This window comes from Phaeoacremonium minimum, assembly GCF_000392275.1.
Source record: "Phaeoacremonium minimum UCRPA7 unplaced genomic scaffold PA7_03_scaffold_541, whole genome shotgun sequence".
In the NCBI taxonomy this organism is placed as follows: Eukaryota; Fungi; Ascomycota; class Sordariomycetes; order Togniniales; family Togniniaceae; genus Phaeoacremonium; species Phaeoacremonium minimum.
The window spans coordinates 427,855-454,886 of record NW_006921443.1 but is presented as its reverse complement, the minus strand read 5'-3'; the positions used below and the strand labels follow the sequence as shown (position 1 = coordinate 454,886).

The 27,032-nt window shown below is 51.6% G+C and overlaps 6 protein-coding genes across 6 annotated transcripts; 2 read left to right on the top strand and 4 right to left on the bottom strand.

Moving 5' to 3' along the window:
* Positions 1-12: 12 nt before the first annotated feature.
* UCRPA7_7640 (putative pre-mrna-processing factor 31 protein) lies at positions 13-1,905 on the bottom strand (the record flags this gene model as incomplete). Its single annotated transcript, XM_007920167.1, has 1 exon — positions 13-1,905. The coding sequence occupies one exon, from the start codon at positions 1,903-1,905 to the stop codon at positions 13-15; it is 1,893 nt and encodes a 630-aa protein (XP_007918358.1).
* Positions 1,906-2,224: 319 nt separating this feature from the next.
* UCRPA7_7639 (putative pre-mrna-splicing factor clf1 protein) lies at positions 2,225-4,255 on the top strand (the record flags this gene model as incomplete). The annotated part of the gene is made up of 1 exon (XM_007920166.1): positions 2,225-4,255. One exon carries the CDS (start codon positions 2,225-2,227, stop codon positions 4,253-4,255), a length of 2,031 nt encoding a protein of 676 aa, XP_007918357.1.
* An 8,384-nt stretch (positions 4,256-12,639) lies between these two features.
* On the bottom strand, positions 12,640-14,793 carry UCRPA7_7638 (hypothetical protein; the record flags this gene model as incomplete). The annotated part of the gene is made up of 1 exon (XM_007920165.1): positions 12,640-14,793. The coding sequence occupies one exon, from the start codon at positions 14,791-14,793 to the stop codon at positions 12,640-12,642; it is 2,154 nt and encodes a 717-aa protein (XP_007918356.1).
* Positions 14,794-17,562: 2,769 nt separating this feature from the next.
* Positions 17,563-18,626, top strand: UCRPA7_7637 (hypothetical protein; the record flags this gene model as incomplete). The annotated part of the gene is made up of 2 exons (XM_007920164.1): positions 17,563-17,596; positions 18,001-18,626. 2 exons carry the CDS (start codon positions 17,563-17,565, stop codon positions 18,624-18,626), a joined length of 660 nt encoding a protein of 219 aa, XP_007918355.1.
* A 1,622-nt stretch (positions 18,627-20,248) lies between these two features.
* UCRPA7_7636 lies at positions 20,249-20,533 on the bottom strand (the record flags this gene model as incomplete). Its single annotated transcript, XM_007920163.1, has 1 exon — positions 20,249-20,533. The coding sequence occupies one exon, from the start codon at positions 20,531-20,533 to the stop codon at positions 20,249-20,251; it is 285 nt and encodes a 94-aa protein (XP_007918354.1).
* Positions 20,534-20,762: 229 nt separating this feature from the next.
* UCRPA7_7635 (putative la domain family protein) lies at positions 20,763-21,596 on the bottom strand (the record flags this gene model as incomplete). Its single annotated transcript, XM_007920162.1, has 1 exon — positions 20,763-21,596. The coding sequence occupies one exon, from the start codon at positions 21,594-21,596 to the stop codon at positions 20,763-20,765; it is 834 nt and encodes a 277-aa protein (XP_007918353.1).
* Between the last annotated feature and the right edge of the window lie 5,436 nt (positions 21,597-27,032).

Below are 27,032 nucleotides of genomic sequence, written 5' to 3'. Positions count from 1 at the left end.
TCCGGGGATTGTCTACCTCTTCGTAGCCCCTGTATCGACTTTCTTCCTTGGCGGTAGGTCAGGCTTCTTGAATACGCCGTTGCTGCTACTGCCCCCGCCGCCACCAACTTGCGTGAAGCTGCCTCCCTTGAACCATCGGTCCTCTTCCTCCTTGCGCTTTCGCTTCAGCTCGGCCTGGACCTTGGGATCGACAAGTTCAAGGCCTTGAACAGGCGTGAATGATAATGATGACATCGTGCCGCCACTGCCAACTGTCGTGCCCACGCCGGAGGTCCGTAGCCCCTTGCCTCTGAGATCCAGGTTTCCAGCAGCCTGCCCAAAGCCCTTGAGAGACGATGAAGCTCCGGAGACAGAGCTCGCGCCGCCCCAGCCTTTGCTCTTCTGGCTCAACTTCGCACGAGTCTTGTTATCGATTTGTAGGCCCCGTACACGGCCGTCATTGCCCTGTCCGATCATGCCCATACCGACTGTGCCCTCGCCCGTGCCGTAGCCGACCTCCTTCTCTTCCTTTCCAAACGCCATACGATTCTGCGCTTTGCGCAAGTCGGTCATGGCCGTCGCCGCCTTGGCCGCGCGCGCACGACGACCACCGCGCTTCCGCGAAAGCTTGTCGTCGGGCACCGGCAGGGCGCGTTGGCCCTTGTTCAGGGGTTTCTCCTGCAGCTTGTCCAGCCGATCGAGGCAAGCTAACCTATACTCTTCACCAGTCGAGCCATCTGGGGCCTCGTGGATGCGGTCGACACGAGCCGCCAGGACGAGCTTTGCGGACACTATCCGCATCGCTTGCTTCTTCAAATCGCTCGTCACGCCGCGGATAATGGGGCTGTGATATAGAAAGCCTTGTTGGCGAATCCCGACGTTCGTGGCCAGAGCTCCGCTTTGTTGCTTCTTGGAGCCCCAAGCAGCAATGTTACAGGCTGGTGTCTTGGCCAGACCTGTGAGACCTCCCGCTGCGTTGAGCATTTGCGCGGCTGTCAGGGAACCAATAAGAGCAGTCAGGTTTGGTGCAAAGAGGTTCATCCGTGACTGCACGTATTCTGTTAAAGTCTTCTTTGCTGCGTCCAGGCTGATCATCATCTCGCAAGCTCGGACAACACGATCGAGCTCGTCTTGCGACATTTCCCGTCCCTTCGAAGTCGTAGCTTCCACCGTAACGATCATGAGTGAGGGTCCATCCAGAACTGACTTGAGCGTCGCCTTCAAGGGGTTGTCTGTTGATTTCTGTAGCGCCTTGATGCTCTCCGAGTCCATCGGGCCATTGCCCAAGATTGCGACCACCTTGGCATATTCGAGCGGATTCGTGATCAGTGTCTCGAGCTCGGGGAATCGCACCGAATAGTGATCGCGAATGAACTTGTGAACCAACACTATTTCACTATCTATCAAAGTAGATAGGCTGTTGGACTGCGTAAGAACGTTGTATTCGGGATGATCCTCCACGTTGCCGACATTGGCCAACGCCTCGGGAGGTTGTGCTTTGAAGTAGGCGATTTTCTGTAGGATCGAACGCAAACTGTCAGGGCTAATGTTCCGAGAAGAAGATGTAAACACTTCATACATAGTGATAGGGGGCGTAGGGGAGTAGGGGTTGCTAACCTCAAGAACTGGTTCCAAGCTCTTCATCAAGTTGGCCACGCTGCGCACGTCGTCAACTCCGCCGAGTTGCATCTTCTCAACGCGCGCTTTCGCCTCCTCTGCATCTTCGGGCGCCTGTTTGCTTGTGTCAGGCATTCCACCCATCTCCTCATCCTCTTCCTCACCGCCGTCCATGTCCAAGTCGCCATCGGCCAGTACGCCATTTGTCGCGCTGTCTGCGCCTTGAAACTCGTCATCGTTGCGCTCGTCGGCTCCTTCCGAGCCCGAGTCCTCGAAATCCTGCAGCAACTCATCTGCGAGAGTCGACATCTTGGCGGTATTGACCAGAGTTGCTCTGACTGAATCTTGTCGTCGTCACGACGTAGTTGGCGGCGGGTTTGTGATCGGAGGAAGCTTGAGCCAGGTTTGGAGTCGAGCTCCAGAAAATAATGCAAGGCAGACGAGGCTGAAGTGGCGCTAACAGCCACCATCTTACTTATTCCAGACTAGCGTCCTCTCGAAAAGCTCTAAACACTACCTCTTCAGACCTTGCTTGTTCATTCAAAGTATTTTCGCGACCGACTCGTTTACCCACCACGTAAAGCTATAGATCTCCCTCCAAGATTTCTGTGCTCTTACGACCGCGACCATGGAGTCCTCACGCGGTCCTCCGCGGGTCAAAAACAAGGCCGCTGCACCCGTGCAGATATCGGCAGAGCAGCTGCTACGAGAAGCCGTCGATCGACAGGAGGGCGCCCTTCAAGCCCCGACACAGCGGTTTGCCGACTTGGAAGAACTTCATGAGTTCCAGGGACGCAAGAGAAAAGAGTTCGAAGATTATGTGCGCCGCAATCGAATCAGTCTCAAGAACTGGCTGCAGTACGCAGGGTGGGAACTCGAGCAGAAAGAGTTTGCGCGTGCTCGCTCCGTCTATGAGCGAGCGCTCGATGTATTGCCTAACAATGTTACGCTGTGGATTCGATACATCGAGGCTGAGATCAAGAGCCGCAATATCAATCATGCGCGCAACCTGCTGGACCGCGCTGTCACGCGACTGCCCAGAGTCGACAAGCTATGGTACAAGTACCTTTATGTCGAGGAGATGCTTGGGGCGATTGCCAATACAAGACAAGTGTTTGAGAGATGGATGCAATGGGAGCCAGATGAGGCGGCCTGGGGTGCTTACATCCGGCTAGAGAAGAGATACGGCGAGTTCGACAGAGCGAGGCAGATCTTTCAGCAGTTTGTAGTGGTACATCCCGAGCCGCGCAACTGGATAAAATGGGCGAAGTTTGAGGAAGAGTTCGGCACCAGTGATCTGGTTCGGGAGGTTTTCCAGACTGCGATCGAGTCTCTTGGTGATGAGTTCGTGGATGAAAGGCTTTTCATTGCATATGCTCGTTATGAAGCCAAACTCAAAGACTATGATCGAGCGCGAGCCATCTACAAGTTTGGCTTAGACAACCTCCCCAGATCCAAGTCCATGCTTCTCCACAAGGAATATACTACGTTCGAGAAGCAATTTGGTGATAGGGAGGGTGTCGAAGATGTCGTTTTGTCCAAGAGAAGGCGGCACTACGAGGAGCAAGTGAAGGAGAACCCTAAAAACTACGACATATGGATCGACTACACCAGGCTCGAGGAGACTTCTGGTGACATTGACCGAGCACGCGACGTCTATGAAAAGGCTGTTGCTCAGGTGCCACCCACCCAGGAGAAGCGTCATTGGAGGCGGTATATCTTCCTATGGATCTTTTACGCGCTTTTCGAGGAGTTGCAAACGAAAGATGTCGAGCGAGCCCGCCAGATTTATGACACATGTCTCACGCTTGTTCCTCATAAGAAGTTCACATTTGCCAAAGTATGGCTTATGAAAGCTCAATTTGAGGTTCGCCAAGGCCAACTCACCGCAGCACGAAAGACTCTTGGCCGAGCTATCGGCATGTGTCCGAAAGACAAGATCTTCAAGGGCTACATCGAGTTGGAGCAAAAGCTCTATGAGTTTGAGCGTTGCAGGACGCTGTACGAGAAGCATATCATGTACAACCCAGCCAATTGTCAAACATGGATCAAATGGGCCGAGCTAGAGCGTGGCCTGGACGACCTGGACCGAACACGCAGCATATTTGAGCTTGCTATTGGCCAGCCTGTGCTTGATATGCCCGAGGTCGTCTGGAAAGCCTATATTGACTTCGAGGAGGAGGAAGGCGAGTACGAGAAGACGCGCGATCTATATGAGCGGCTGCTGGCGAAGGCCGATCATCCAAAGGTCTGGATTAGCTACGCGCAGTTCGAGATCAATATACCCGAGGGCGAGGAAGAAGAGGCAGAAGACGAGGAGCAGCCAATCAGCGAGGAGGCGAAGGCACGTGCTCGCAAAGTCTTCGAGCGTGCACACAAGAGCATGAAGGATCGCGAGCTCAAGGCAGAGAGAGTGTCGCTGCTCAAGGCTTGGCTCAGCTTCGAACAGGAGCATGGCTCGCCGGAAGATATCGAGAAGATCCAGAAGCAAATGCCACGCCAAGTCAAGAAGCGGAGGAAGCTGGAGGACGATACTTGGGAGGAGTACATCGACTATGTCTTCCCGGCGGACGACAAGCAGACGCAAGACTTGTCAAAGTTGTTGGCGATGGCGCAGGCTTGGAAGCAGACAGGGTCCAACTCGGCAGCAGGAGGTTGAAGCAAAGCAAGGCTTCCTCACATGATATATCAGATGTAATATTAAAAATATTCTTTCCCCAACCCTTACGGGGTGTGGGTCATCTACCAACCGTAATTCTTGCCCCTGACATCCTGTCAAGTCGTGTGATAACAAGCAGTAATTTACTTCACCCTTCGAGAATTATGGAAGCTAACAGAATCATCATGCTATATCCTTGTTCATCATATGTAATCGGACTCCTCATCAGTATCCCATCGAGCACGCCACGCTGTGGCATCATCCTCTTCATCTAGTTCCTGTGTATTATCAGAGTCGTCCGGTTCCAGCCGCGCTCTGATAAGATCTCTATCGAACGTTTTGTATCTATCAAATGAGTCCCAGGCCCTGGTCCTCAACCTTCTAGACCTGCGATCGATACCAAAGACAGGTACATATGAGAGGATAGAAAGTAAGAATATGTACGCCTTTTGAACCCACTCGCGTCTCATTTTTTTCCAGATGGAACCAAACCACTGGATTTCGAGGGCCACTAGAATGAATGGCACCGACACTGCAACGGAAACACCAACTAAATTTTGCGGTTAGTCGATGCAGGTGTGGCAAATTAGAATATATTTGCCACTGACATATCAATGCGCAAACGTGGCCAAGGGGCCAGCTGGTCTCATGCGAATCAGGATCTTGAGGAAACTTATCGACGTCAAGTGTGAAGAAACTAGTTATAAAAGATAACGGAAGCTAGCAAATGATTAGTTGATCATTTAGCAAGATCATACCTGGTTCAACCTACGAAGATAATTGTCACAACTGTGAAAACAAGAAGAGTCTTGAAATGTTAGCTTCTGTGTGATATCAATACAGATCTGAGAACCCTCGTACATTGCCTTGTCTCGCGGTCTCAACCGCTCCTTCGCGGGTAATTCGAGCCTCCCACGCATTCGCTTGTTTCTGTTTCAAATCGAGTAGCCGTTCAACCTGTCCACTATATCAGCTTTGGCTTGAGGAAAGCAGAGGAATGGAATGCCTACTCCAAATTCAACAGTCTCCGCTCGTTTCTTCAGACTTGTGAAGCTCTGATGTGCCCTATTCACGAGCTTTTGTAGATGTGCCAAGTCATATTCCGGGAAAACACTCCGTTTATCAGAAACTCCATAAGCCATCTCGTCATGGTTGTCTTTCAAGCCTTTCAGGGTGTATTCTTGACACCCAAGAACATCCTCAATCATCTTTATCTCGTCTAGGATATCTTTGACTTCTTTCAACAGCTCAGTTTCATTAATGATATCCAGGAACTTCAGGAGAAATTTCTGGCCGTCTCGATAAGCAGGATGTTGCTCGTCCAGGCCCGAAAGTAATCCCGACAGAAAGTGAAAAGCTTGAAAAAGTCTAGACTCCTTTTCTTCCTACTTGAAAATGAGTTAAAAGGCTCAAAGATCTGGGCTGCTGTTGTAATTGACTAACCACATGTCCCACCGCATTTTCGAAAGCCTCCACTACATTGATTGATCTACCGTCTTGACTTGGGCTGAGTGTCCTACAGCACCCAGCAAGGATGAGTGATACGAGTTCAGCTGTATTGCGGCATGGAAGTCGATCAGGGTCATCTAAGATGTCATCGTCAAATTTTGTATCCGACCCGATCCGAGTAGGAAAGCTAGTGATGATGGTATTTGGCGCTTCAGGTTCCTTGAATTCCCCGCTATTGATGATCCAGAGCCAGAGTTGATCAACCATCAATATATCACGTTTTTGCGTTTGTGTTCTACGATGCTTATTTCCGGTTTGGCCTTCAAAGGAGCCCATTTTACCGTAGTAGAAATCGTCGAGAGTCCTACCATCAGGTTAAATTACTTAGTCACTGAGTGGTCTGTCAGCAGAAAGCCTACCGCGGAAGACGACGTCTCTCCTTCATCCGGTCAGTGGACTTTTTCGTCCATCTAGAATATACTTGATGTCTATCTCTATAAGAGGTATCGCGAAGCATGTAGTAATACGACTGATCTAGCGTACTTCATGTTGAGAATTTCATTAGCTGATTGGTATTAAGCGAGCTTCCGGACTTGTCTCACCGACGAGGATGTATCGGTAGCTTTTCATGCGATTTGTCATGCGTATAATGAAGATACACGTCAGAAGTTTCGATCAGTCTTTCTACTCTTTCACGATACATGCTGCTGTTGTCAGCTTGCGTCGAATGCTTGTGGCGTGGAATGATATCAATCACTGATTCTAGAGAAAGGTCATGAAAAGGTCCCCGGATACGAAAATTATAGTCAGGAGATTGCCTGAAGGTATCAAACTTTCGACCACGCTTTCTGGAACGAGATCGAAAACGGCTCTTATGTAACCTCGACCGACGACGGTGAATTGACATGCTCTGCAAATCTTGTATTCTTTCTTGAGTCTCTCGGTCGTCGTACGTTATGTAAGGAAACTTGCATCCGTCAACACATGGCATTTATAGACGAACTTCAAGCAAGTGACATTATCTTACTGTGATTACCCAGGCTTTAGGGTTCTGTTGGCCACCTGCCATATATCTTAGGCGGGAGCAATCTGGGTATATGCAACGCTGCTCGAAGTACATATATGTCAGACACTTAGCGAACATCTGATAATATGTAGGCCGTAAGAGAGCTTGTATCTCTACTTGACGCCAAGATTATACCATGAATGCTCACTTACGCTTTGAGGACTACCAAAGTCGCGAAAGCCTTGTGGCCAGGGCCACATGTGGATATTGAGCTTTGCAAATAGGTCCTGTTCATTAGCCTGCTGAAGGTCTGAGAGACTGGGGAAAAGGCGTACATGAACCCATGCCATCTGTGTTGACACATGCATTAGCAACTGGCTCCGATATAGCATAAATGAGTACACCGACATTGTTCAGCGGAATATGGTACCAACGACATGACGGGGAGCTACCCGATTGTCGGTCCGCAAATATTTCGTTCAAATTTTCGGCCATGTTCCCTTCCTTGTATATAACCTTATCCACCGATAGATACTCGCAGATATATGTCTCTTCGAGATTGGGCTGTAGATAGAAGTCTCGAATTGAGACATGGAATGAAGCACAGGCTTCACGCTGATATGGTGACAAGCTCCCTATCTCGAGTTTCCTCTCTGCAAATGCGCGTCTTACTGGTAGCGATTCAAGCAGTAGCTTGGTCATTTCAGTACTTGGAGCTATTTGAACTGGTCTTTCGCCGCTATGGTTGCTGACATCTCGATTTGCACCTGCTTCTAGTAAAATTCGCACCATGTCAAGTCCAGTAGGGTCGGTTCGGCTGGCTGCAAGATGCAATGCCGTATTCCCAGCCTCATCTTGATGCTCCAAATTGATTTTGCCCGTTCTTACGAGACGCTTCACAATGTCTTGGTGATCGCCTTGACAGGCTAGATGCAGTGCAGTCTGATTTTTTCTGTTGGATAAGTGCAGGCTTGTGCCCTCGGCGATCTGATTAGATATACTGACGCTTCTGCCGAGTCTGATTGCGGATAACAGACGATGGGTTTTGATGGCCTTCTGAAGGGAATTGCAAATTGCCTGGAAAATGCGGTCTTGAGGCCCGGTGAATTTGGCAACATCGCCCGGATCTGCCTTCTTTTCCCAGATACCATCGAACTGAAGCTCTGATTTCTCCTCGGACTTTCCAGCTGGACGATCTCCTCCAGATTCCGTCGGAACGGAGTAGTTCTTTGGATCCTCTTCCCGCTTGTCGTTATCCGGTTTCGTGACAGGATTACTGCCCTCTCTAGCAAGGGTTCGAGCATGGGCAGTTTTTGAAGTAGGAAGCGACCCTACGGACAAAACAGCAATGTCATTGTCAGAGGCGTAGCCGTTCAGTGCTGACCACGCAGAGTGCGTCGGATCAATCGACTGTAGAGAAGTGGTACCATTCTTCTCTTTTTTAGCGACCTGATTTCCTTGTGGCGTCATGTCGACTTGCGAAACAAGATTGTCCGTGTTAATCGGTGCAGCAAACATCACGATTGCTGCAGAAGATTGAAGCAGTATCTTCATCTCACTACTACTTTGATCGAATAGCATCGGGATAAGTACTGTGCCAAATCCGTGACCAATAAAGATAGCGGTTCTCTCAGGATACTGTGTTCTCTCAAACTTGAGGTGCTCGCGAATACTTGTTGCAGCATTTTCGAAGTCAATAGGAGGTTGCCCAGGTTCCTCGTTCAAAATACAGCAGCAGCTAAGAATACGAGGTACTGGAATTGCGGAGGGCAGCATCCCTTCATCAATCAGCCAGTTGCAGGCTGTTTTATTTGGCTCAACTAGTTTTCCCTTGATACCATAGACTGACTCTCGGTGTGGGGGCTTCGGTCTGCCCTCAGTCGTAACTGCAGTCTTCCCTTTTGCGGCAACTGTTGGTTCATTTTCTGCAGTTGCCGTCGCTTTGCAGAGAAACAATGACGCTGGATCATCCTGCTTCCTGATCGCATATATAACCACGACGTCGATGGATATGTATCTGCTTGGCGGCCTTTCACTATTCAGAAGAGTTGCGAACCGCACAGGAATTTGTTTCGTGTTGGCAGCATCTCGACTACTACTGCCTGTTGCCATTCTTGTCAAATTCCTCTGTACGCATGATTAGTTGACTGTCACACTGCTCAATGATCCCTCATAGAGGAGCCAAGGTAAAGGAATATCTACCAAGTTTTGAAATAAACTTGTTTCGTAAACGGACGATCAAATACTCGGACACAATCATGCAGAGAGACTGCTATAGTTCTAATTTATAGCGTTCGGTCAGAGAAGAGGCGAGCGGTAGGACAGCAAAACTCGGGTTAAATACGACGCAAACGTGAGCGGCAACATTCAATAGCCTTATCTTGTCTTTTATCTACCAAAAGCCTCATATCCAGATTAGGGAACGAAGTTTCAGCTCCAGATCGCACGTGTTGAATGGCGTGCAGTTGTGTGACAAAAGATACAGAACCACGAATAAGAGCATTGAGGACGAACGCCACGGGGCTTGTCAGAAGCAGGCTGTCAAAAGGTTGCATTTCTGAGTAACCTACCAGAAGCTACTTCTCGTGAGAAGGCTGCGTCAACCGGATACAGCGGCAATTATCCTGGGATGGATAGCAAAAAGATATAAGGCAACCGTTTATGTCCAGAACAGAAGTAAGGAGGCCGACAGTTACATACCTTACATGACGAAAAACTCTTGTTCTGGAAACAGCAGCTATATCATCAATCTCTTGTAAACTGCGCAATGAAGTAGCAAGTGCGATGAATTAGCGTGAATCAGTATGATAAATTCGAATGTTGCTTTCTTACTCCCAATTCGTAACATCAGAATTTAAACTTGGCCTAGCCCTCATCAAATATTCTTCGATGAAAGTATAACCTCAGATGATCTGACATGAGTACGTGAAGGAGATTATTTACGATGTTGTCGAGCTGACTATGGTATCCAAAGCGTGTTTATGGTGATCAGCGGGGAAACTTTGTGATGTCTTGGGGTAACAGTCGCAATCGCCATGGCATTCCTCATATCATAGGGCAAGATTGACTATCTAGAATCAGAGCCTGGTAATATTTAGGATCATGTCAAAGTTTAGGTACAAGTTGCAGCCATGCATTTCTACGAGATCCTTTTCCGCTTAAGGTCTGTTGTCTATCATCTGCCTTTCTCACTGCGGCCTTGTATTCTGACTTCCTTCTCTTCGAGCATAATCTCTGTTGACGTTGCCTATGCGCGCTATAACTCTACACTGTTTTGTTTTTCGATCGAGTGTATTATGGGAACAAGATGCTATTTGGCAGCAATTATCCAAATCTGGGCTTTCTACCATAGATAAAACCTTTCCTCTTCAGGCATCATTCAGGAGTTGGCATTACGAGCTCCTAAAGCTCAACTTACTGGTTTTGGGAAGAGAGAATATCGTGTCTAGACATATGCTAGAAGGGTCGATGTGTCTACATCAATGGAGTCCTTCGTCGCTGTTCCCATGGCTACAATGACTTGGCATTTAGAAAGGACTATAGAAGAGACCAGTAATTGAAGCTCAAGGTTGGTCAACTCTTGTTAGGTGCATCATATCCGAGCTGTATACAAGACCTGGAACTTGAACAGCGCGCTACGAATATGAGTGACGAACATTATAGTAGAGCAGTTACCATCAACAGCGGAAAGCTCATATCTACGACCTCAAAATAACCACATATAAGAAAATAGGGGCGGTTTAGGAATTAGGACGGGTAGATATTGCCTTCGGAGCAACAAAACTAGCCATTGTCCATGTGGTAGCCTCTTGCTACGGCCAGATGCACACGATCGTCGATCAGAGAACATCACGGACATAATGCTCCCTTGGGAATGACAGTTTGCTCGACATGCCCCTGACGGACCCTCACCGCCGGCAGTCACAGAGAGCCCCAAAGGGCCGGATACCCAGCGTTTCCGGCACATGCTGCGATGCAGGGCAAGACCTCCTATTGAACCGCATCAGAGCTGAAGAGGAGGATCTAGACCGCCCATCGTGAGACGGATCCCTGGGAGCATCCCTGACTACTGTGGGACATTGGGACTCCGGAACCGTGGGTAATTCGCCTGGTGGCCCTGCCCTGCTAGCGGGATGGGCTCCACAGGGCCCGGGTCGCTGCAGGCTGATGTCATCACCACCCGTGGACCTGCCAAGAAAAACCAAGCTTTGCGCCCCGGGGCCGTTCCGCCGCACCCACAACGTCCGCTCATCGTCTCGACCTGGTCGACTTATAGTAAGCTTGCTGGGAGATTCGTGTTAGCAGAGAAGCCATCGTGTCCTTCTCCAGATGTCAATGAACATGCGCGGCAAAGAAGGCCAAGTTAGATACCGCTCCCGCACAGCAGATAAGAAAGGAAGGGGAATATGACGACGACGTTTTGCCTTGTGCGAGGCAAATTCACACCGTATCATGCCATTTCATTCCGTTCATACCTAAAGCAAAGGAGCGGGTCTGGCTCCCAGAGCAGCCGTCACATACTCCCAGCCCTTGTTCGCTCACTTGCTCACCTAGCTTTACCCACCATGGCGCCTCCGTGCTGCTCAGATCGGACCAACTACAGTTCTCACAGAGGACGTGGGAGGCGGGAAATGCCTAAGAGATATGAAAGATTGTCCGTCATAAGCTATGTATCAATCATACGCCCACATTTGTCTCCCTTTCCTCGCGTGATCGTTATCATCATCCTGCATGTGACCTAGTTGGAAGCCAGTCCTTAAACAGTCAATATGCGGTCTCCCTAGTGCACACACGTACATGGCCATCATCCATCCATCCATCATCATACTTTGCATTTTGCATCTAACTGACCAATGATTCTTGTCCTAGGTAGAAATAGAGTAGCGAAACGGGAAAAATAGCTAGAAAATATGTCCACACCATCCAGCGTTAGCCTGTAGGAAAGTCGTGATAGTCAGAAAGAAAAGAAAACCCCAGTCATAAAAAAGAAAACGTGGATCATCACGCATGCCGTAGAATCTATAGCCTTTCCCCCCCTGCCTGCACTACGAGTCCCCACCCACTCCTCGTCACCTTCCGGTTGATTGTCTCGCATCCGATCGCGGGGTAAATAGCGTTGTCTGAGAATGCCTGCGCAGGTCCGGCAGGGTGTTAAAAAAAAGATCGCCTCCCATCCTATTCCTGCAATCCCGGAAGCGTGTCACCACCACGTTGTGGCTGCAGTTACACGTTTGGGATGTGGGAATAGGGTGCATGCGGGATAAAAATGGCCAGCCCCATCGACCGGATCCTTGCAGCAACTCATCTAGCTTCTCTCGGTAGGAAATACGTTTCTTAGCGGCGGCGATCTATCACGCAGGAAAGACTAATCAGTATTTGTATGATAAAATTGCAATGAATTCGGGTAAACGAAGGGGAAGAACATGTGCCTGCTTCTATCTCGTGGGTGGCGACGATTGAGCGTATGTATTGTCTTGCAGGGGAAATTGACATTATCCCGCGGCCGTGCAACCAGCCAGCCAGCGAGGAGTGATAATGGAGACGAAAGCGCAGCAGCAATCTTGTGAAGCATAAAGGTCATGAAGCCACCCATGTAAACCCGTAGCCAATGCATCTTTGTAGAAATCGCCCATTTGAACAACCGAGCTCTTATGAACGCCTTCTTCATAGGTATATATAATCCAACATGATATTCAGATCTCGTCATAACGTCGTGATATTGTTTGTGTATGAAGGGTTTAAAGTGTTGTGACAGGTTGATGCTGGCTTAGACGTCCTGATATGTAGGTGTTGGGGTTGTGTTGTGCAATTGTGCAGTTGTGTGTCTTTCCAGCAGCAGGGGAGAGAGAAGCAGGTCGAGACAGAACAGGAGAGAGAGGCTGATATAAAGGGCATCCATACAAGCCGTGGGTTGAGATATTTAGCATCCTCATCTCCTGTCGTAACCGAGAGGAGGGGCGGGGAGGGCAGCGTACGGGTTCCCGTCTGAATAACGGGGCCCATCGTCATACCTGCTCGACCGCGGAGGAGCTGTAGAAGACCAGTTGTCAGCCCTATGTCTGCCGTCGTAGTCACTACTCGAAGATGTTGATCTATGCTGGCGCTCCAACCGGCGTTGGTGCCGCTTCATCTTCTCCTGCTGGAATTCCGAGACCTCGTGGCTCAACTCTCGGGCTTCCTTGAGCTCTGAGATGGCGCCTTTGATACCCAGTGCAGCAATACCAACAGACGCGGCATCCTGGAGAATGGCCTTGGTCTTGAGCTTCTGGGCCTCGGCCTCACTTAGACGCCCCTCTTTCACAGCCTTGTGCCGCGCATTTCGCTTCTCCATGCTCTGGTATACATTGTGTGCTGCATGAATAGTGGCCACGGCTGCTAAGCCCGTGGTGAGAATTTGCTTACCTCGCATCTTCTTCGCTCTCTTTTCATCGTCATCCGAGTCACCCAGATCGGAGCTCGATACCGAGCCCCTGGAATTTCCTCTCCTTCGATCTTTTCTTGCTCCTCGTGACCGACTGCGTTCGCGTTCACGATACGACCGGTCGTCGTCATGATCATCTCGTCCTCCCCGAGGATAGCTCCTCGAGTCTTCGTAGTATTCGTCATCGCGTCCGCGGTGTCGTCGGGACGGGCCACGAGAGTCGTAGTCATCGTCATCGTAGTCTCGTCTGCGGCTACGATCGCGGTCGCGGTCACGCTCGTCATCAGGACCATTGCCGATGCCAAGCTTGGCCAAGCCTCGTCGAGCCCCATCTACAACGCTGCGACTGCGGCTTCTCTTGTGTCGATCTGGGGACTCATCCCGGCTGTCGTAGGATTCATCTCTACGGCGAGAGCGAGATCGCTCACGGTTGTCCAGGATCTTCTTGCCGGCCACGGCTCCAAGACCAGCTGTTGCTAGAGCTGCGAGGCCACTGACGCCGCCGTGACCGCCCTCGGAACGAGCGCGAGATCGTGATCGACTGCGTCCAGTCTTCTTGTCCTCAATGATATCTTTTCTAGAGCCGTGGATCATGCGATTACCAATGAGACCTCCGATGACCGACTCAGCCAAGCCAAGCTTACTGCCGCCCTTGTCAGGGTTTTGGGCCGCATCAATAGTGGCAGCACCAGCTGCAGCAGTCAGAACACGCTTTGCTTTCTCGCCCTTCCAGGCACCTGGCTCCTTAGACACACGGAATGCCTCGGTAGCTCCTGCAATGAGAGACGCCATGGCGGCCTTCTGCATCTTCTGGACGCCTTCGCCACCCTTCGACTGCGGAGATCTTGACCGACTGCCCCGGCGACTGCGAGTATCGGATCTGCGATCATCGTCCTTGTCTTTTCCTCCGCCTGTCAGAGCCTTCACGGCGCCTCCCAGGCCAGCAGCGGCGATAGCGCTCTCCAGAAAGTTCTTGTGGCCCTTCTTCTGCTTGTCGTCTTCGTCATCGGAGATATACTCAGTGACTCGGCCATCGCGGCCCTTGTGAACGATGTGAGTAGACTTCTTCTCGCTCTTCTCGGCTCGCTTGTTGTAAAAGTCGGCACCTTGGTAGCCGGCGAGGGCGCCAGCGGCTCCGAGGGCAGCGGAGGACATGATGTTTCGGTGGACGTCACTGCCTTCCTGCTTTGCCTCACGGCGGTCGTAGAGCTCCTTTCCACCCACGGCAAGAGCAGCGCCGGCAATAGCGGCGATGATCTTCTCCTGGTTGGACAGCACCCGGTGGCGCTTCCTCTCTTCCTCTTCGTAGTAGACACTCTCGGCCTTCCTGCTCCGTCGGCGATCATCATAGTCGTACTCTCGGTCCGCCTTGGAGTAGTGTGAGCGGCGATCGTCGTAGTCATCATAGTAGCCAGGTTCGGCAGAGCGGGCTCGTCTGACGTCTCTGTAGCCCGGCGGAGGGAAGTCGCGGTGAACCTCTTCAATGGAGAGATCGCTGTCCTCGCGAGCTCTAGGCACGAGGTCGCGCGAGTGGACTCTCAGGTAATTATCTCTCGTATCGAGGTAGCGAGGGTCTCTGTCATCGCGACGTTCCTCCTGATAGTACGAGCGCCGGGTGGTGCGCTCGCGCTCTCGAGGAGCGTCGTACGCGTCGTAGGACATGGCAACGACGTCAGAGCCTCACTCTCAAGTGGCGGTAGAGGGGTAAGCAGGCAAGCTCGCCCGGACTAATGAGGTCGGCGGAAGTGGGCGACGCCGCAAAAAACAATGGAGAGCCGACTAATATGAAAGTAAGAATGAGTCGCAAGCTGTTGGTATAGTGGTGATTGCGGTAAAAGTTGATCGTTTCCTCGGAGGATGTTGGAAAGGGCAGGTAGGGTATTATTCAGGACGGAGTTGGGCGAGGGAGGGGGAGGGAGGAGGGGCGGTGGTGGGTAAGTGGGTGTGGGTGTGGGAGGGTGACCTGGGGGGCCAGGTTTGCTACTAGGGTGCATGCGCTGGCCTGCACCACGACTCTACTATGCGGTACCCTACCTCACTTCAGACTAGACGAACGGCAGAGGCGAGAGGATCAGGGCAGTACAGTACAGTCCAGTCCAGTCGACTAGGTACCTTCCTTCCCTATTGCACCCGGCAGTGTCGTCTCAAAAGAGGGCTGGGGGTTATGCAGCTTGCTCGACATGGCCGCGGGTTCGATCGAGGCTTATGATTAGAGCCTCGATCTCTCAATGTTAATGTCATCAGTAGTGAAGAGTGTACTCTAGCTAGGTGCTCTAGCTGGAGAATATAATTACTATCTGAGCTGAATAGTGAAGAGTACCTTGTCTCACGAAGGTCCCCTAGTTAGACGTTAAGGCTGAGGAAACCGGATCTGGAGTACATGAAGGGTCTGGTAGGGTAGGGTAGGGTAGGATAATGTATAATGTAGGGGACCTTTGACAACCGCCGAGCTTGAAACAGGCCGCGCATGCGGTCAACAAGGAGATGGGAGGCCAACCTTGCCAACCCACTGCGGCAAATTCAACTTTTCCCTCTCGGGTCCCGGGGGACCAAAAGCAAGGTCACGACTCTACCGAATGGTATGGTATGAGGGAGTCAGGCAGCACTTGATTTGGTATTGGGGTTACGGCTGGGCACCAAGAAAATCAAGTCAACAAGTTTTCTTGTAATTGCGGCAGTGGAGCCGTTTTCTTATTACTCGAGACTAATAGCAACCTACAGAGTAAGCTCTCCAAGTCGAGCCCCTGTGCCGTCACTAGATCCTAATTTTGAGCCGCTGGGAAGACCCCGTCCCCAGCCACAGGCTTTCTGACAGCAATGACATTACATACTTGGGTACTTGGGTACTACTACCTTGCTAGGTATGGACTATGCCATGGTTGTCTCTCACCGATGGCGACGAATGGTCAGGTTATGGACGAGGCTACGTCCAGGCGTGCTAGTCTGGTATGCATCGCATCACGATACCATAGAACCCCACTAGGAACAGTCTCTAGCTTTCATTTCGCCTTATTTGTCCAGCCCGGGAGCCTCAGCTTTGTTCCAAATCCCAAGTCTAGGCACATGTGTTGCTTGCGTTGCCGGATGAGGAGATTGGCCAACAGGAGAGAGGCCTCCTTTTTCTTGCCGCGGGAAAGGAGGAAGTCGTCCAGCCGCCGTTATTAGGGAACGGGACGGGCAGAACCTAGACGGCGGCGCGGCCACCACGGCAAGCACGGCGGGGTGTTTAGGTAGTCCGATAAAAGAAAGTAACGCAGTGAGTGAGTGCTCTTAAGACACTGACTGCCTGACAAAGGAGGGGTCGTCCCGAAGAGTGGGGCTGGGACTCTTCACCTTGACAGTAGCAACTGGGCAGCTATGACGCACGCTCGGATAGAGTGGCGCAGCACTCTTCTTCTACTTAGCCACAGCCACACTGGTCGGGGACAAGCACCGGAGACTCCGATCAATCTTGCGAAGAGGATTCCACTCAGATGGTGGGCCTCGCTACAGTACGTGTGTCGGCTTTGCAATGCTTGATTGACTACTTCCTATGTAAGAATACCTAGATGGCACTCTTGGTGGCCACATGAAGATGGCGATAGCGCCATTCGCCGCCTGACTACTTGACTAGCTATGAGAATAGGGATGGTTATTGATCAGTGTGTTTGACCCCGAGATCTGTCGTTACCCTCGGCCCCCTCAGATGAGCAGCTTCCATGTCTGTCTGTGGCATCAAATATGTGCGAGTAATGCATTGCAAGGCCTGTTCTTTTACAGAAATTCTTTAAGGTCTGTTTGCATTTGATTTGATTAAAGTAATTGTATTGGATATTCTTGGGAGGTACTTTTCTATCGTGTAGATATCTCCAAGAATCTTCGGACTTCCTCTGAGTGCCAAAAGCATTTGGCCAAGAATAAGGCTGAATCGTCTTTAGTTGATACTCAAAACAACCGGATCGAGAATATTGAAAGGATAGAAATGATGCCATATTCCCTCCTTCCAACAACGCATCTAATCCTTGGCGATCAGAGTATTCGAAAAGCTCGAATACACATAAGCGCAGCGCTGTACACGACAGGGAAATTTCTCCCAGTCATTCGAAATTCCAGTCTACCATTGCCCTGGGTGAATATCCACAACCTTTTGTTTGTGGTGCAATGAGCCTTGGAAGTGGCATCTCTTCTGAAGTGCGCTTCAGTCCCAAAAGAGCTTTCCTGAGCTTCCAAAACTAGGATCGCCGGATACATTATCTTTATATGGTAGGTAATACAAGCACAAACTCGGGGCCATGCATCTTTCAAACAAGCAGAACTTGAACACCACAACGGGTGGTAGGCATCGTGCCGTCGTGGCAGATTACTTACAAGGGAAATCGAGGCCACAAGTGAAACCGTCAGCCCCTTATAGACGTGACCTCGCCGTTCGACTTTCCAATCACTCTCTATCTCATGCGCTCTGCTTCGGCTGTGGAGAGGGACATGGGTAACCATCATGGAGACCCGTGTAGCTGACACCTGCGCAGCGATCCGTCGACGAGGTTGGCGTGTATCAAGGGGGCGATGATTATCCTGTTGCTGCGTTGAACAAGTTTGGGCTTCGAGACCAGCTCCTTCGTTTTTCACTCCGAGGGCTTTATATGTCGCCTAGGTTGCCAGGAGGGCATTCGTTGGCGTTATGCGTCTTGTATGCTACTATTCACTTCTTTTCATCTACATCGCCAGTTTCCTACACGATGCGTTTCTCGACAGTATCTGCTCTCCTGCTGGCAAACATGGTGTTTGCTGCGTTGGAAGCAAGGCAAACGCAAGTCTCTTGACGATTCTTTGCTGTCGGGATCATAAAGACTAACGAAACATCTAGAACCAATGACGTTGCCTTCCAAACAGCGGCATCCGCGCTCATCTCAACATACATCCCCTCTCCCGTCTACAGCGAGATCTCCGCCTCGGTGGTCATCGCCGCTGCATCGGCAAGTGTCAACGGCGATGCCGATGAGCTCATCTACTCAGCGCTGGAAGCCACCTGCCTCCCTGTCTGGTTCCTAGGCGCCGTGCCGACCACCTACCTTGGCGACCTGGCCGTTCTGGAGCAGTCGATCCAAGCCCTGCGAACCGCCGTCCCTCCACCGGCGCCGTCGACAACAACCACAACAACTACGGCATACGGCAGCTCGTCGGCGGCCCCAGTGCTCACCACGGAGACCCCAGCCGGGACAGTCCTGACCTCGTCATCACTGACCGTGATCCCTGTGACGCAGACGTCAAGCGTGACTCCTGTCGTGCCCTCCAGCGTGGCGGGAGGACCGTCCAGCTCCGGGCCCTCGGCGGCCGTCGGGTCCGGGTCCAGTTCCGCAGAGGCCGCACCCACCGTCTCATTCTCGGCATCCGGCACTGGGCCGACAACGTCATCCAGCTCGGCGGCTGCCGTCCCAACGGGCGTGGTGGTGGGCCACGAGTTTGCGGCAGGGATGGCGGCGGCGGCAGCAGCAGCAGCTGTTGTTGCGGCCCTGTGATTGTAATCATAAGCTGTGCGGTATAAGTGCACAGCAACAGTCTATTGCGAGGTATTTCGAGTCAGGAATTCAGGTGTGGAGTGAGTGGTTTGGGGATATTTTTTAATTGCGCTCGGCCGAATGGGGCAGGGGAGGAGAACACCTAGGTCGGGTTGCTCGGGAGCATATGGAGAACATCGTACGATGTGCTGCCCGTATATCCATCCTCTAATGAACGGGTACCCGGACAGGCTCAGAGACGGGGCTACGGGTTGACAAACGGCGACTAGCTATTGGTGACTCTCATCTAGAGTAATTAAGAAGGAAATAATGAGCTATAACCATTGCTGAAAACGGTTTCTTGGGCAAACCCATCAATACGTAGATATCGAATCGATTCGGGGAGAGAAAGAGAGAGAGAGAGAGAGACATTTTCCGAATCCGGCCGCACCCGTCCGTGATTCTGAAGAAGCCGAAGGCCCCGATAGATCTGGCGAATATGATCGCTTCTTTTATTCGTAATTACTTGTTTTGTCTTTAGTTTTATGCTTCTACTCATACAGGTAGGTTTCCACAAGCAGATGGATTGGATTTTTTCTCTTTCCCTCAGCGCAATGAATTTGATGACATCTAAAACATTTCGTAAAACAACCGAAAAAAATATAACCCCTTTCCCTTTGGCCATTTGAATGCATTCATTTGGTAGTTCCTAGCCCTGAAACATGCAAGAAAAAGGGGGGTTGTCGATGAGTAGAGGCTCCGGCCCATGTTTTCCGGTCAAAAGAAAAAACGATTCCAGTCCAGGCGTCGTCTAGCAAAGTTAAGAATCAAGCAGTCTCTGGGTGGACTGCAGGAAAGGCATCATCGCACAAATCTAGTGCAAAACGGGATAGGAGAGCAATAGACCTGTCTCCTTGGCTTTTGTGTGTGCAATGGAACGCAAAAAATGACCGCCGGAATCGTGAATGCATCGCATCAACCATGGCTTGACTTTTTGATCTCGAAAATATCGGGCGGAATTTTATTTCTTCACTTAATTCTCAGAATAGTGAGGTTGGCAAAGGGTATCGATGTGGCCCCCCTGCATCTGGTTTTTGAGCATGACAACAGCTCGATAAAATGCACGGCCCCACGCCATACTTAAGCAACCTCTTCCAAGAGATATGGGACAACCATGTGCACCCCACAAGCTGGCTATGAGCCGAGTCATCAGACAGGGCTTTGTGTGAGAGAGGAGAGAGTCGCTCAATCCAGTGAATGCGAAGTTGCGAAGAAGCATCAAGCCGGCTCCAGTCACTGACTAGGTCAAACTTTCAACACCAGACCATCAATCTGTCAGCTTTCTGTTGTTGTAAAGCAACGCCCTCCAAGACCCATTCTTGATGACTGTCCTTAGCTTGTGGATCTTGTCCACGTATATCAACTCGTTGACCAAAAGCAACTACTCCGGCGGGGTGTTCAACAACCGGCAAGTTGGCCAAGCCCGCGAGTCGCGTGGAGGACAATCATCTTTCCAACTCCAACGTCTCATATCAGAATGGTCCCCCCCAAGAAACAAAGTACAAACAGCTCCCTTCGATAGGCCAAGATCACGGACCCGATCTCCATTGGGTCCATATTAGGCCCCAAAATGCAGAACCATCTCAGGCTTGCACTTCGCCGTTGGCGTTTCCATTACGACTGGCAATGGTCTTGGCCTCATCGTAATGAGCGTTGAACTCCTCAGGATAGATATCCCGAGCGCCCCACACTCGCCCCTTGCCTCGCACAAGAACGTCCTCGTAATACCTCACAAGTTTGTCGAGACCATATGTCAAAGGGATTTTTGCCGAAGCGTCCTCAAGCGCGAGTGCTCGGAAGTCTTGATATACGGTCAAGTTGAAATTGTCCAACAAGAAAAACCCCCAAAATCGGTAGAGCTCCTTCATATCCGCCGGAAGGTCTCCGGGATTAGCCCTTTGACGATGTTCCAGGGCCCTGCTTCGAATTGCTGTATAGTTCTCCTGAATGTTTTCACCAGGACCCATGGTTTGCGGTGCATCTGACGCGGACGTAACTTCAAGGGAGCTGGTCTGTGGAGACGTCACAGCGGCCGACCCATGCTCAGACCCGGCAGTGTTCCCATTGACTCTACGATCTGTTAGCGGAAGATTACGCCTAATACGAGTCATGGGCAACGAGCCTTGCAGCACCCTCCGGAGCACCCTGGGTAGGGCCGGCCACAGAAGTGTCATACGTTCCATTTGAAGCTGACGGGGTAGCCTCTGCGTTATTGGCATGGCTCACTAGCATCAAGTTGGCAACCTGATCGTCGCTCATAGTTGTCGCGTCCTCTAGTCTGAGAGTCCCATCATTGCCTCCAAGCATGCCGCCAGGTGCGAAAGCAGGCACTTCTGCTGACAGCTGAGACTCCACGGGATACGACTGACCATTGACCTCGACACCATTCATACCTGGATGGTACGCGCCACCATTGGGATAGCCTCCGAATGCCTGATCTATACCATTGGGTGGAAACCCGGCAGACGGATACATGGTTGGGGAGGTAGTCGGGTAGCCGCCAGGTGCCATCATAGCGCCGGGATATAGATGACGGCTGTGTCTTGAGCGATACATGTAGCCCTGCGGGCCCGGGGAGCGAGCTTCCTCGTCCCGCTGCTCAACTGGCAGGATGAAATTATGCCAGCCGTCTCGCAACCGGAGGCGCTCCACGTTGTCGTCGCCAAGGACAAAGTCGAGGTGCTCTGATGTTTCACATGCTACGCGTACCATGTTGACATCGCCACCAGAGAACTCCTGGAGTCGCTTGAAACCAGCAATCAGTTCAAAGAACACAAAGCCCTGAGAGTCCATCTTCTTGCGAAGAAACATATCCTTGCAAAGGTTCTCGACCGAAAGGTAATATTCGACCTGGATCATCAACACGTGGACCACACTAGGGTCATAATACGGTTGTTGATACGGTTGGAAAGGAGCAGAATATGGACCCATGTGATAGCCGTTGTAATCTAATCCCGAAGTCTGGAGTGGATGCATTTTGGGAGCCCCGTCAGCTCCGTTCTGTGATACTTTGCTCATGTAGCCATTTGGTATTGATTGCGGTCGTGGGCGTCCATTCTTGGTGAGTGGTGCGCCGTAGTTGGGAGGGAATGATGTCTGATTAGGCGGCGGGCTGAGGGGGCCTCCGTATTTTTGGAAACCCTGTCCTCCTTGAGCATAACCTGACTGCTGGAGGTGACCCTGGGCACTGTTGTGAGAGCCACCACGAGGCTGGCGGTAGCCACCGCGGTTCGAACGCTGCTCTTTACCAGCGGGGAAGCTTCCTTCCTTGCCCAACTCTCCTGATCTGAAAGGCTGATCCGAACGACGCGGATATTGCTCTCCATTCCCTTGTCCGGGTTCGCTCCTTTGCGACTTTGCGTTCTCACTTGGCGTAGTAGACTGTATCAAATTGTGGTTAGCCACGAAGCGACATAATAGTGCCACTATGCCAAGTGACAAATTAGAATAAGTTTCACTCACTGCTGGGTAGTCAGCTCCATTAGCGCGCGGGTTACTACTGGGCGCTGAGGGTTTCCTCTGGTCGCGAACGTAGGCTACATCCATTGAGGCACGTTTCGATGCCTGTGGAGGCAGAGAATTGGCCCGAGAGGGCGGTGCAGTATCTCTCGCTGCTTCGGGTGATTCACCCTGCGAACCAGTTGCTGCAGGTGACTTCTCACCCGCTGCATTTGCGGACGGGGCCTGTCCACCTCGTCGACTCGTACTGCCATTAGGGCGACCTCCGTCTCTTGTTTGACGACGAGGTTGCTGGATCTGGGTGTTGAAGGACACAGTTGGAACAAACGGCATCACGACCCACTTCTTCTTCTCCGACTTGGCGGGAGGAGCCTCCTCTTGTACCTGAACCTCTGTGCGCTCCTTTTCTGGAACTGTTCGCTTTCCTTCGTCGTCGGCAGCTGACACGGGGGTTGGCCATGAGGTGGCATCTTCCACGGGGGGCAAGTTCAGCTTTTCACTATCAAAGGCCCTGCTACCTCGTGGAGCTCTTCGAGACGCCGAGTCATTGCCGAATCGAGACGCATCTCCTGATCGTCTTGGAGGCCTGCTGTTGGCAAGGGCTGCACCATTGTGTGCCTCAGATGTCTCAACAAAAGCTGGCTTCTTCTTGGGCTCCTGTGCCTTGAGATCTTCTGATGCACCTCTTGAGTCCGGCATTGTTGCAGCACTTGCAGGCGTGGCTGATGCCGGCTTCTTGGCAGCCAAGGTCGCTGCTCGCTGCGCCCAGATGTTGACTGAAGGAATAGAAGCTTCAACAAGTGCAATCTTGACCTCCTCCTTCTCCTTCTCTTGGGCCTGTTCAGCTTCAGAATCTTTCTCAGAATTCCTGCTCTTTTTGCCCTTACGTCCCTTCTTGCCGTCGGCACCATCCCCAGATCGCGAGGACTGGGTTGAGGTTCTTGTAAACTTCTCGCCTGGAACTCTTTGCGAATCTGCGTCGGCGCCATCGTCGGCTCGAGGAGTATTTATTGATTGGTCTGTAGCCAGGCCTGAGGAGGCAGACTCCCCGACGGATGCCACATCCAAGTCTGTGTTCTGACGCCCAACCTCCGACTCCGTATGTAAGCTTTTTACAGACTCAGACATTTCGGAAGTCGCAACCTGTGAGGGCGGAGCGGTACCGGAGGCAGTCGAGGAGAGGGCATCGTCCTTCGTAGAGGGCGCTGCAGAACCAGACAATGGCGGTGCCGGCTGACTTATGACCTGGCCCTTGGCGGCCTGCGCATACGAGAATGCCGTAGAAGCCGACATTGTCTCTGCGCTAGACTTAGATATCACTGAAGTCATAGAAGCCTGAGAGGGTGTGGTGAGCGACAAAATCTTGTTGCCGCGTACCTGGAAAATTATTTGGGCGAGATATTCTATCCGCCGCCCACACGCCTTGCCTGAGGTGGATCCCGAAGAACCTCCCCAGTCAGGCCTTGTCCGGAGAGGTAAAGCACACCTCTCCGCACGTGTGAAGAAGAACGATTCGGATCGTATGCCGCAGTGAAGAGACTTGACCACGTAGGCTAGGGAAAAATGCCAAAACAGGTGCGAGGTGGGTTGGTATAGAGTAAGCCGGCAGACGGACAATCTGCAAAAATTTGGAGGTGCAGTGTTGTCAGTTTGGGCTGGCTCGGGATGCAATGGCCAAAGTCAAGCGTCCGCTGCCACGTCCTTCGTCCTAGGCTCGGTGCCTTGAATTGCTGAAAGCAGAAACGACAGCGGGGAAACGAATTAGAAAAGCTGCGGCCAGCTTGAAAGACGCAATTCTCTGACCGTGCTCGTAACTCGGTCGGTAGAAGGTCCCGGGAGAGCCTGGCGAGAGGGAAAGCAGAGGAAGGGTGGGAAAAAAAACCGAGAGGCCCAGCTGGCACGGGGAAAAAATGCTGTAGGGTATCTGTGCGATTGCCGATGGCTCGCAGACGGGCGAGGCCAAGTCAAGCTTCGATTGGCTCGAGAAGAACGCTGTCGAGGAACGAGAAATCTCGAGGATCTCCTTCTCTTAAAAACAAAAGCAGACACGAGCGAGCGGCTGCTTCTGGACTGTCGAGAAGGACACAACGCGAGTGGCGGGTGCGGCAATGTTTGGTGGTGTCGCGGTGCGGTGCGGTGCGGTAAGGCAAGGTCAAGGTCGGTAGGTAGGTAGGTAGGTGAGGTAGGGTAGGTAGGTAGGAGGTAGGTCGTAAAGGGAAGAAAACTAAGACTGTCTGGCCTCCACCAGAAGAAAAAGGTGAAGAAGATTTGTGTGCGGGTGTGTGTGTGCGTGCGGTGGGATAGAATAAATTTTTTTTCTTCGGGCTTTCTGGCAGAACCGCAAACTTCCCCAAGGCTGGCTTAATTTTTCTGGGTCTTGTATCGTGTCGGTGCTGCTCTCTGGTTGCTCCTCGGGCTGCTAATTAAGTCACTTACTTAACATTAGCATCCCATCCATCGGCACAGGGCAGTTCAATTCAGCAGGTAACCTCTAACGTAGGTAGGTTGGCCGACCCAAGGTGGTTTAGGTGGGCAGGCTTAGTCTAACGGACTCGTCTTTCCACCCCTCTCGCAGTCGCGGGCTCTTGTGCTTCGGCAGCCAGTGGAGTTCTGCGCGAATATAAATCGGTTATTCCCCTCTAGCGGCTGGCTCGCTCAATGGAGGAAGGAAGCATGAAAGATGTGACCTGGCTTGCCTTGCCTTACCTTACCTAGGTAGGTAACAAAGCAGGTAGGGTATAGCTAAGTACGTAGGCGAGGTAGGCGAGGTAAATGGGCGTCAAGATAACAGGTATATGGAATATCTGTACCGTAACCGTACCATATACGCATAGAATTAGATGTGGTGTAAGTGCTCATGTCAGGCTCCTGGAGCGAGACAGGACGGAGCTCCAAAGGAAGGCTTCCCCTCAAGTCACCGCACGGCTACGGCTAGACGGGGGAATTTGGAACCGCCGCCCCAAATTTATGTCAGCCCGAGTGACTGAGTGCGTGCTGTGTTTGTGCGTGCGTGTGGAAGGTTTATGAATCACACTGGTGAGTGACAGCAACCTGCCGGCAAGTTATGATGATGATGATGACATGGCACGAAATCTTAAAAGGAAGAGGTGATCTTAGGGGAGAGAGAGAGAGGGGAGAGAGAGCACATTGGAACGTTTACACTGCTCTGGGCAGACATGTCCTTCCTATTGCTACCGTAATTAAATTCTCCGCCTCATCCCATCTTCTCCGTCTCCGGGGACTCCTGTGTGTGTATTGAACGGCCAGAAAAGCCAACCAGCTCATGACTAACAGAATGGCACGGAGCGTTCTTCCTCGTTGCTCCCTACCTCTTTCCATCACCACCTGCTGCTGCTGCCCTGGAAATTGTCGGCTTGCGGGATCGCAGCAGCGGGGTGAGGGGAAGTCGGAACAAGAAGACCCTCTCCAGGTTGCAGTCAATCTTCCAGCTTCCAATCGGTTGCGACGCCACTCACAAGCCCGAGCAGGTTGCCCAGCCCTGGAATGCTATGCTACCTACCTACCTAGGTACGTATGCTTGCAACCTACATCTGACTACCTCGCCTTATTGCCTACCTTATTTATACGGCCACAGAATTTCCAGAATAGAATAGGTGCGGGAGGTGGGATGGGATTACCCGCTCCCCCGCGGATACTTCTATAGATCCCGTTCTCCAACAAACCTTTGTGAGAGGACGACGAGTCATTGCTCTGCCCTCCGCTCCCGGTAGCTGTGAGAGCACACCAGGTAGAAGAAGGATCGAGATATCTTACCACGGCACTCCTTTGCATGCTGCATACCGTGGATATGGTGCATTAGTAAGACTAACACCCTGTCCTGTGCTCGACATGCAGCGCCGTACTCACAGAATTCTAGTTGCCTAGCAAGGCAAGTAGAGCTCTGATAGGTGATAGGGCGAACAAACGAGAGGGCTTACACCCGAGCTGCAAGCCCGGCATGGCTTGAAGCCGCACAGAGCAGGCACCGCCGTACTTGTCGTACACCTAGCTGTCTCTACTGCTCACCAGAGAAGAGGTGAGAGACACGGTGCGGGGAAGCTCGAGGCCACAACGGAAGAACGGTAGGTATCCATGCTCTTCTCTTACCGCAAGATCCTTCACTTCACTTTCTTCACAGCACCTGGCACCGTTTGTGCTGCCGACTTACGTATGCCAGAGCACACTTGGCTCTCGTTCCATTGGCTCAACTGGATCGTTTGACGGTTCCTGCTTGTCTGGAAGGAGCCACAGGATACCTAGAAGGAACAAGCAGTGGCAGTCGCCGCATTCTTTCTACACAATCCAAAAACACCCCATGATCGGCTTTTGACTTTTGACAGCGGTGCAACAGCCGGGTCTCGTTGTTCGACCAGGTGGCTGGCAGTGTCATCGAGCTCGCAATGTCGCTTGCAGGACCCCCACCACGTGGATGGCCGATTCCAGTGACTATCAGCACTATCAGCCTTGCAATGGGGATAACGCAAGGGATACACGGAGCCGCTCTTCTAGGATAGATCGGATCAGTCGGAACGATGACCACGATGCATCATATTACCCGATGTCGTCAGTGGCTATACTATATCTGTCTCCAAACGAGCTTCACAGAGCTTTTTGTCTCAACATCGATAGCAAACCGCAGCGTGGGGAGAGTCAGGAATGGTTGATCTGTTCCGGCGCTGCAGTGAAAAAAGGCTCCAGCCTAATTAATGAGCGTCCGTTATCTCGGTAAAGCGGTGCCGACAGCCCACATCGGACCTCACACGAGCGCATCTCAACAACCGCCATTAAATATAAGCGTTATAGAGGAGCCGCTTGTAGGTATATCGCAATCATTTTCAGGGGCCGCCAACAATGCCTCACTCTGTAATGCTTGCTGCGCTTGTTACTTTGCTGTTACGCTTCTGCAGC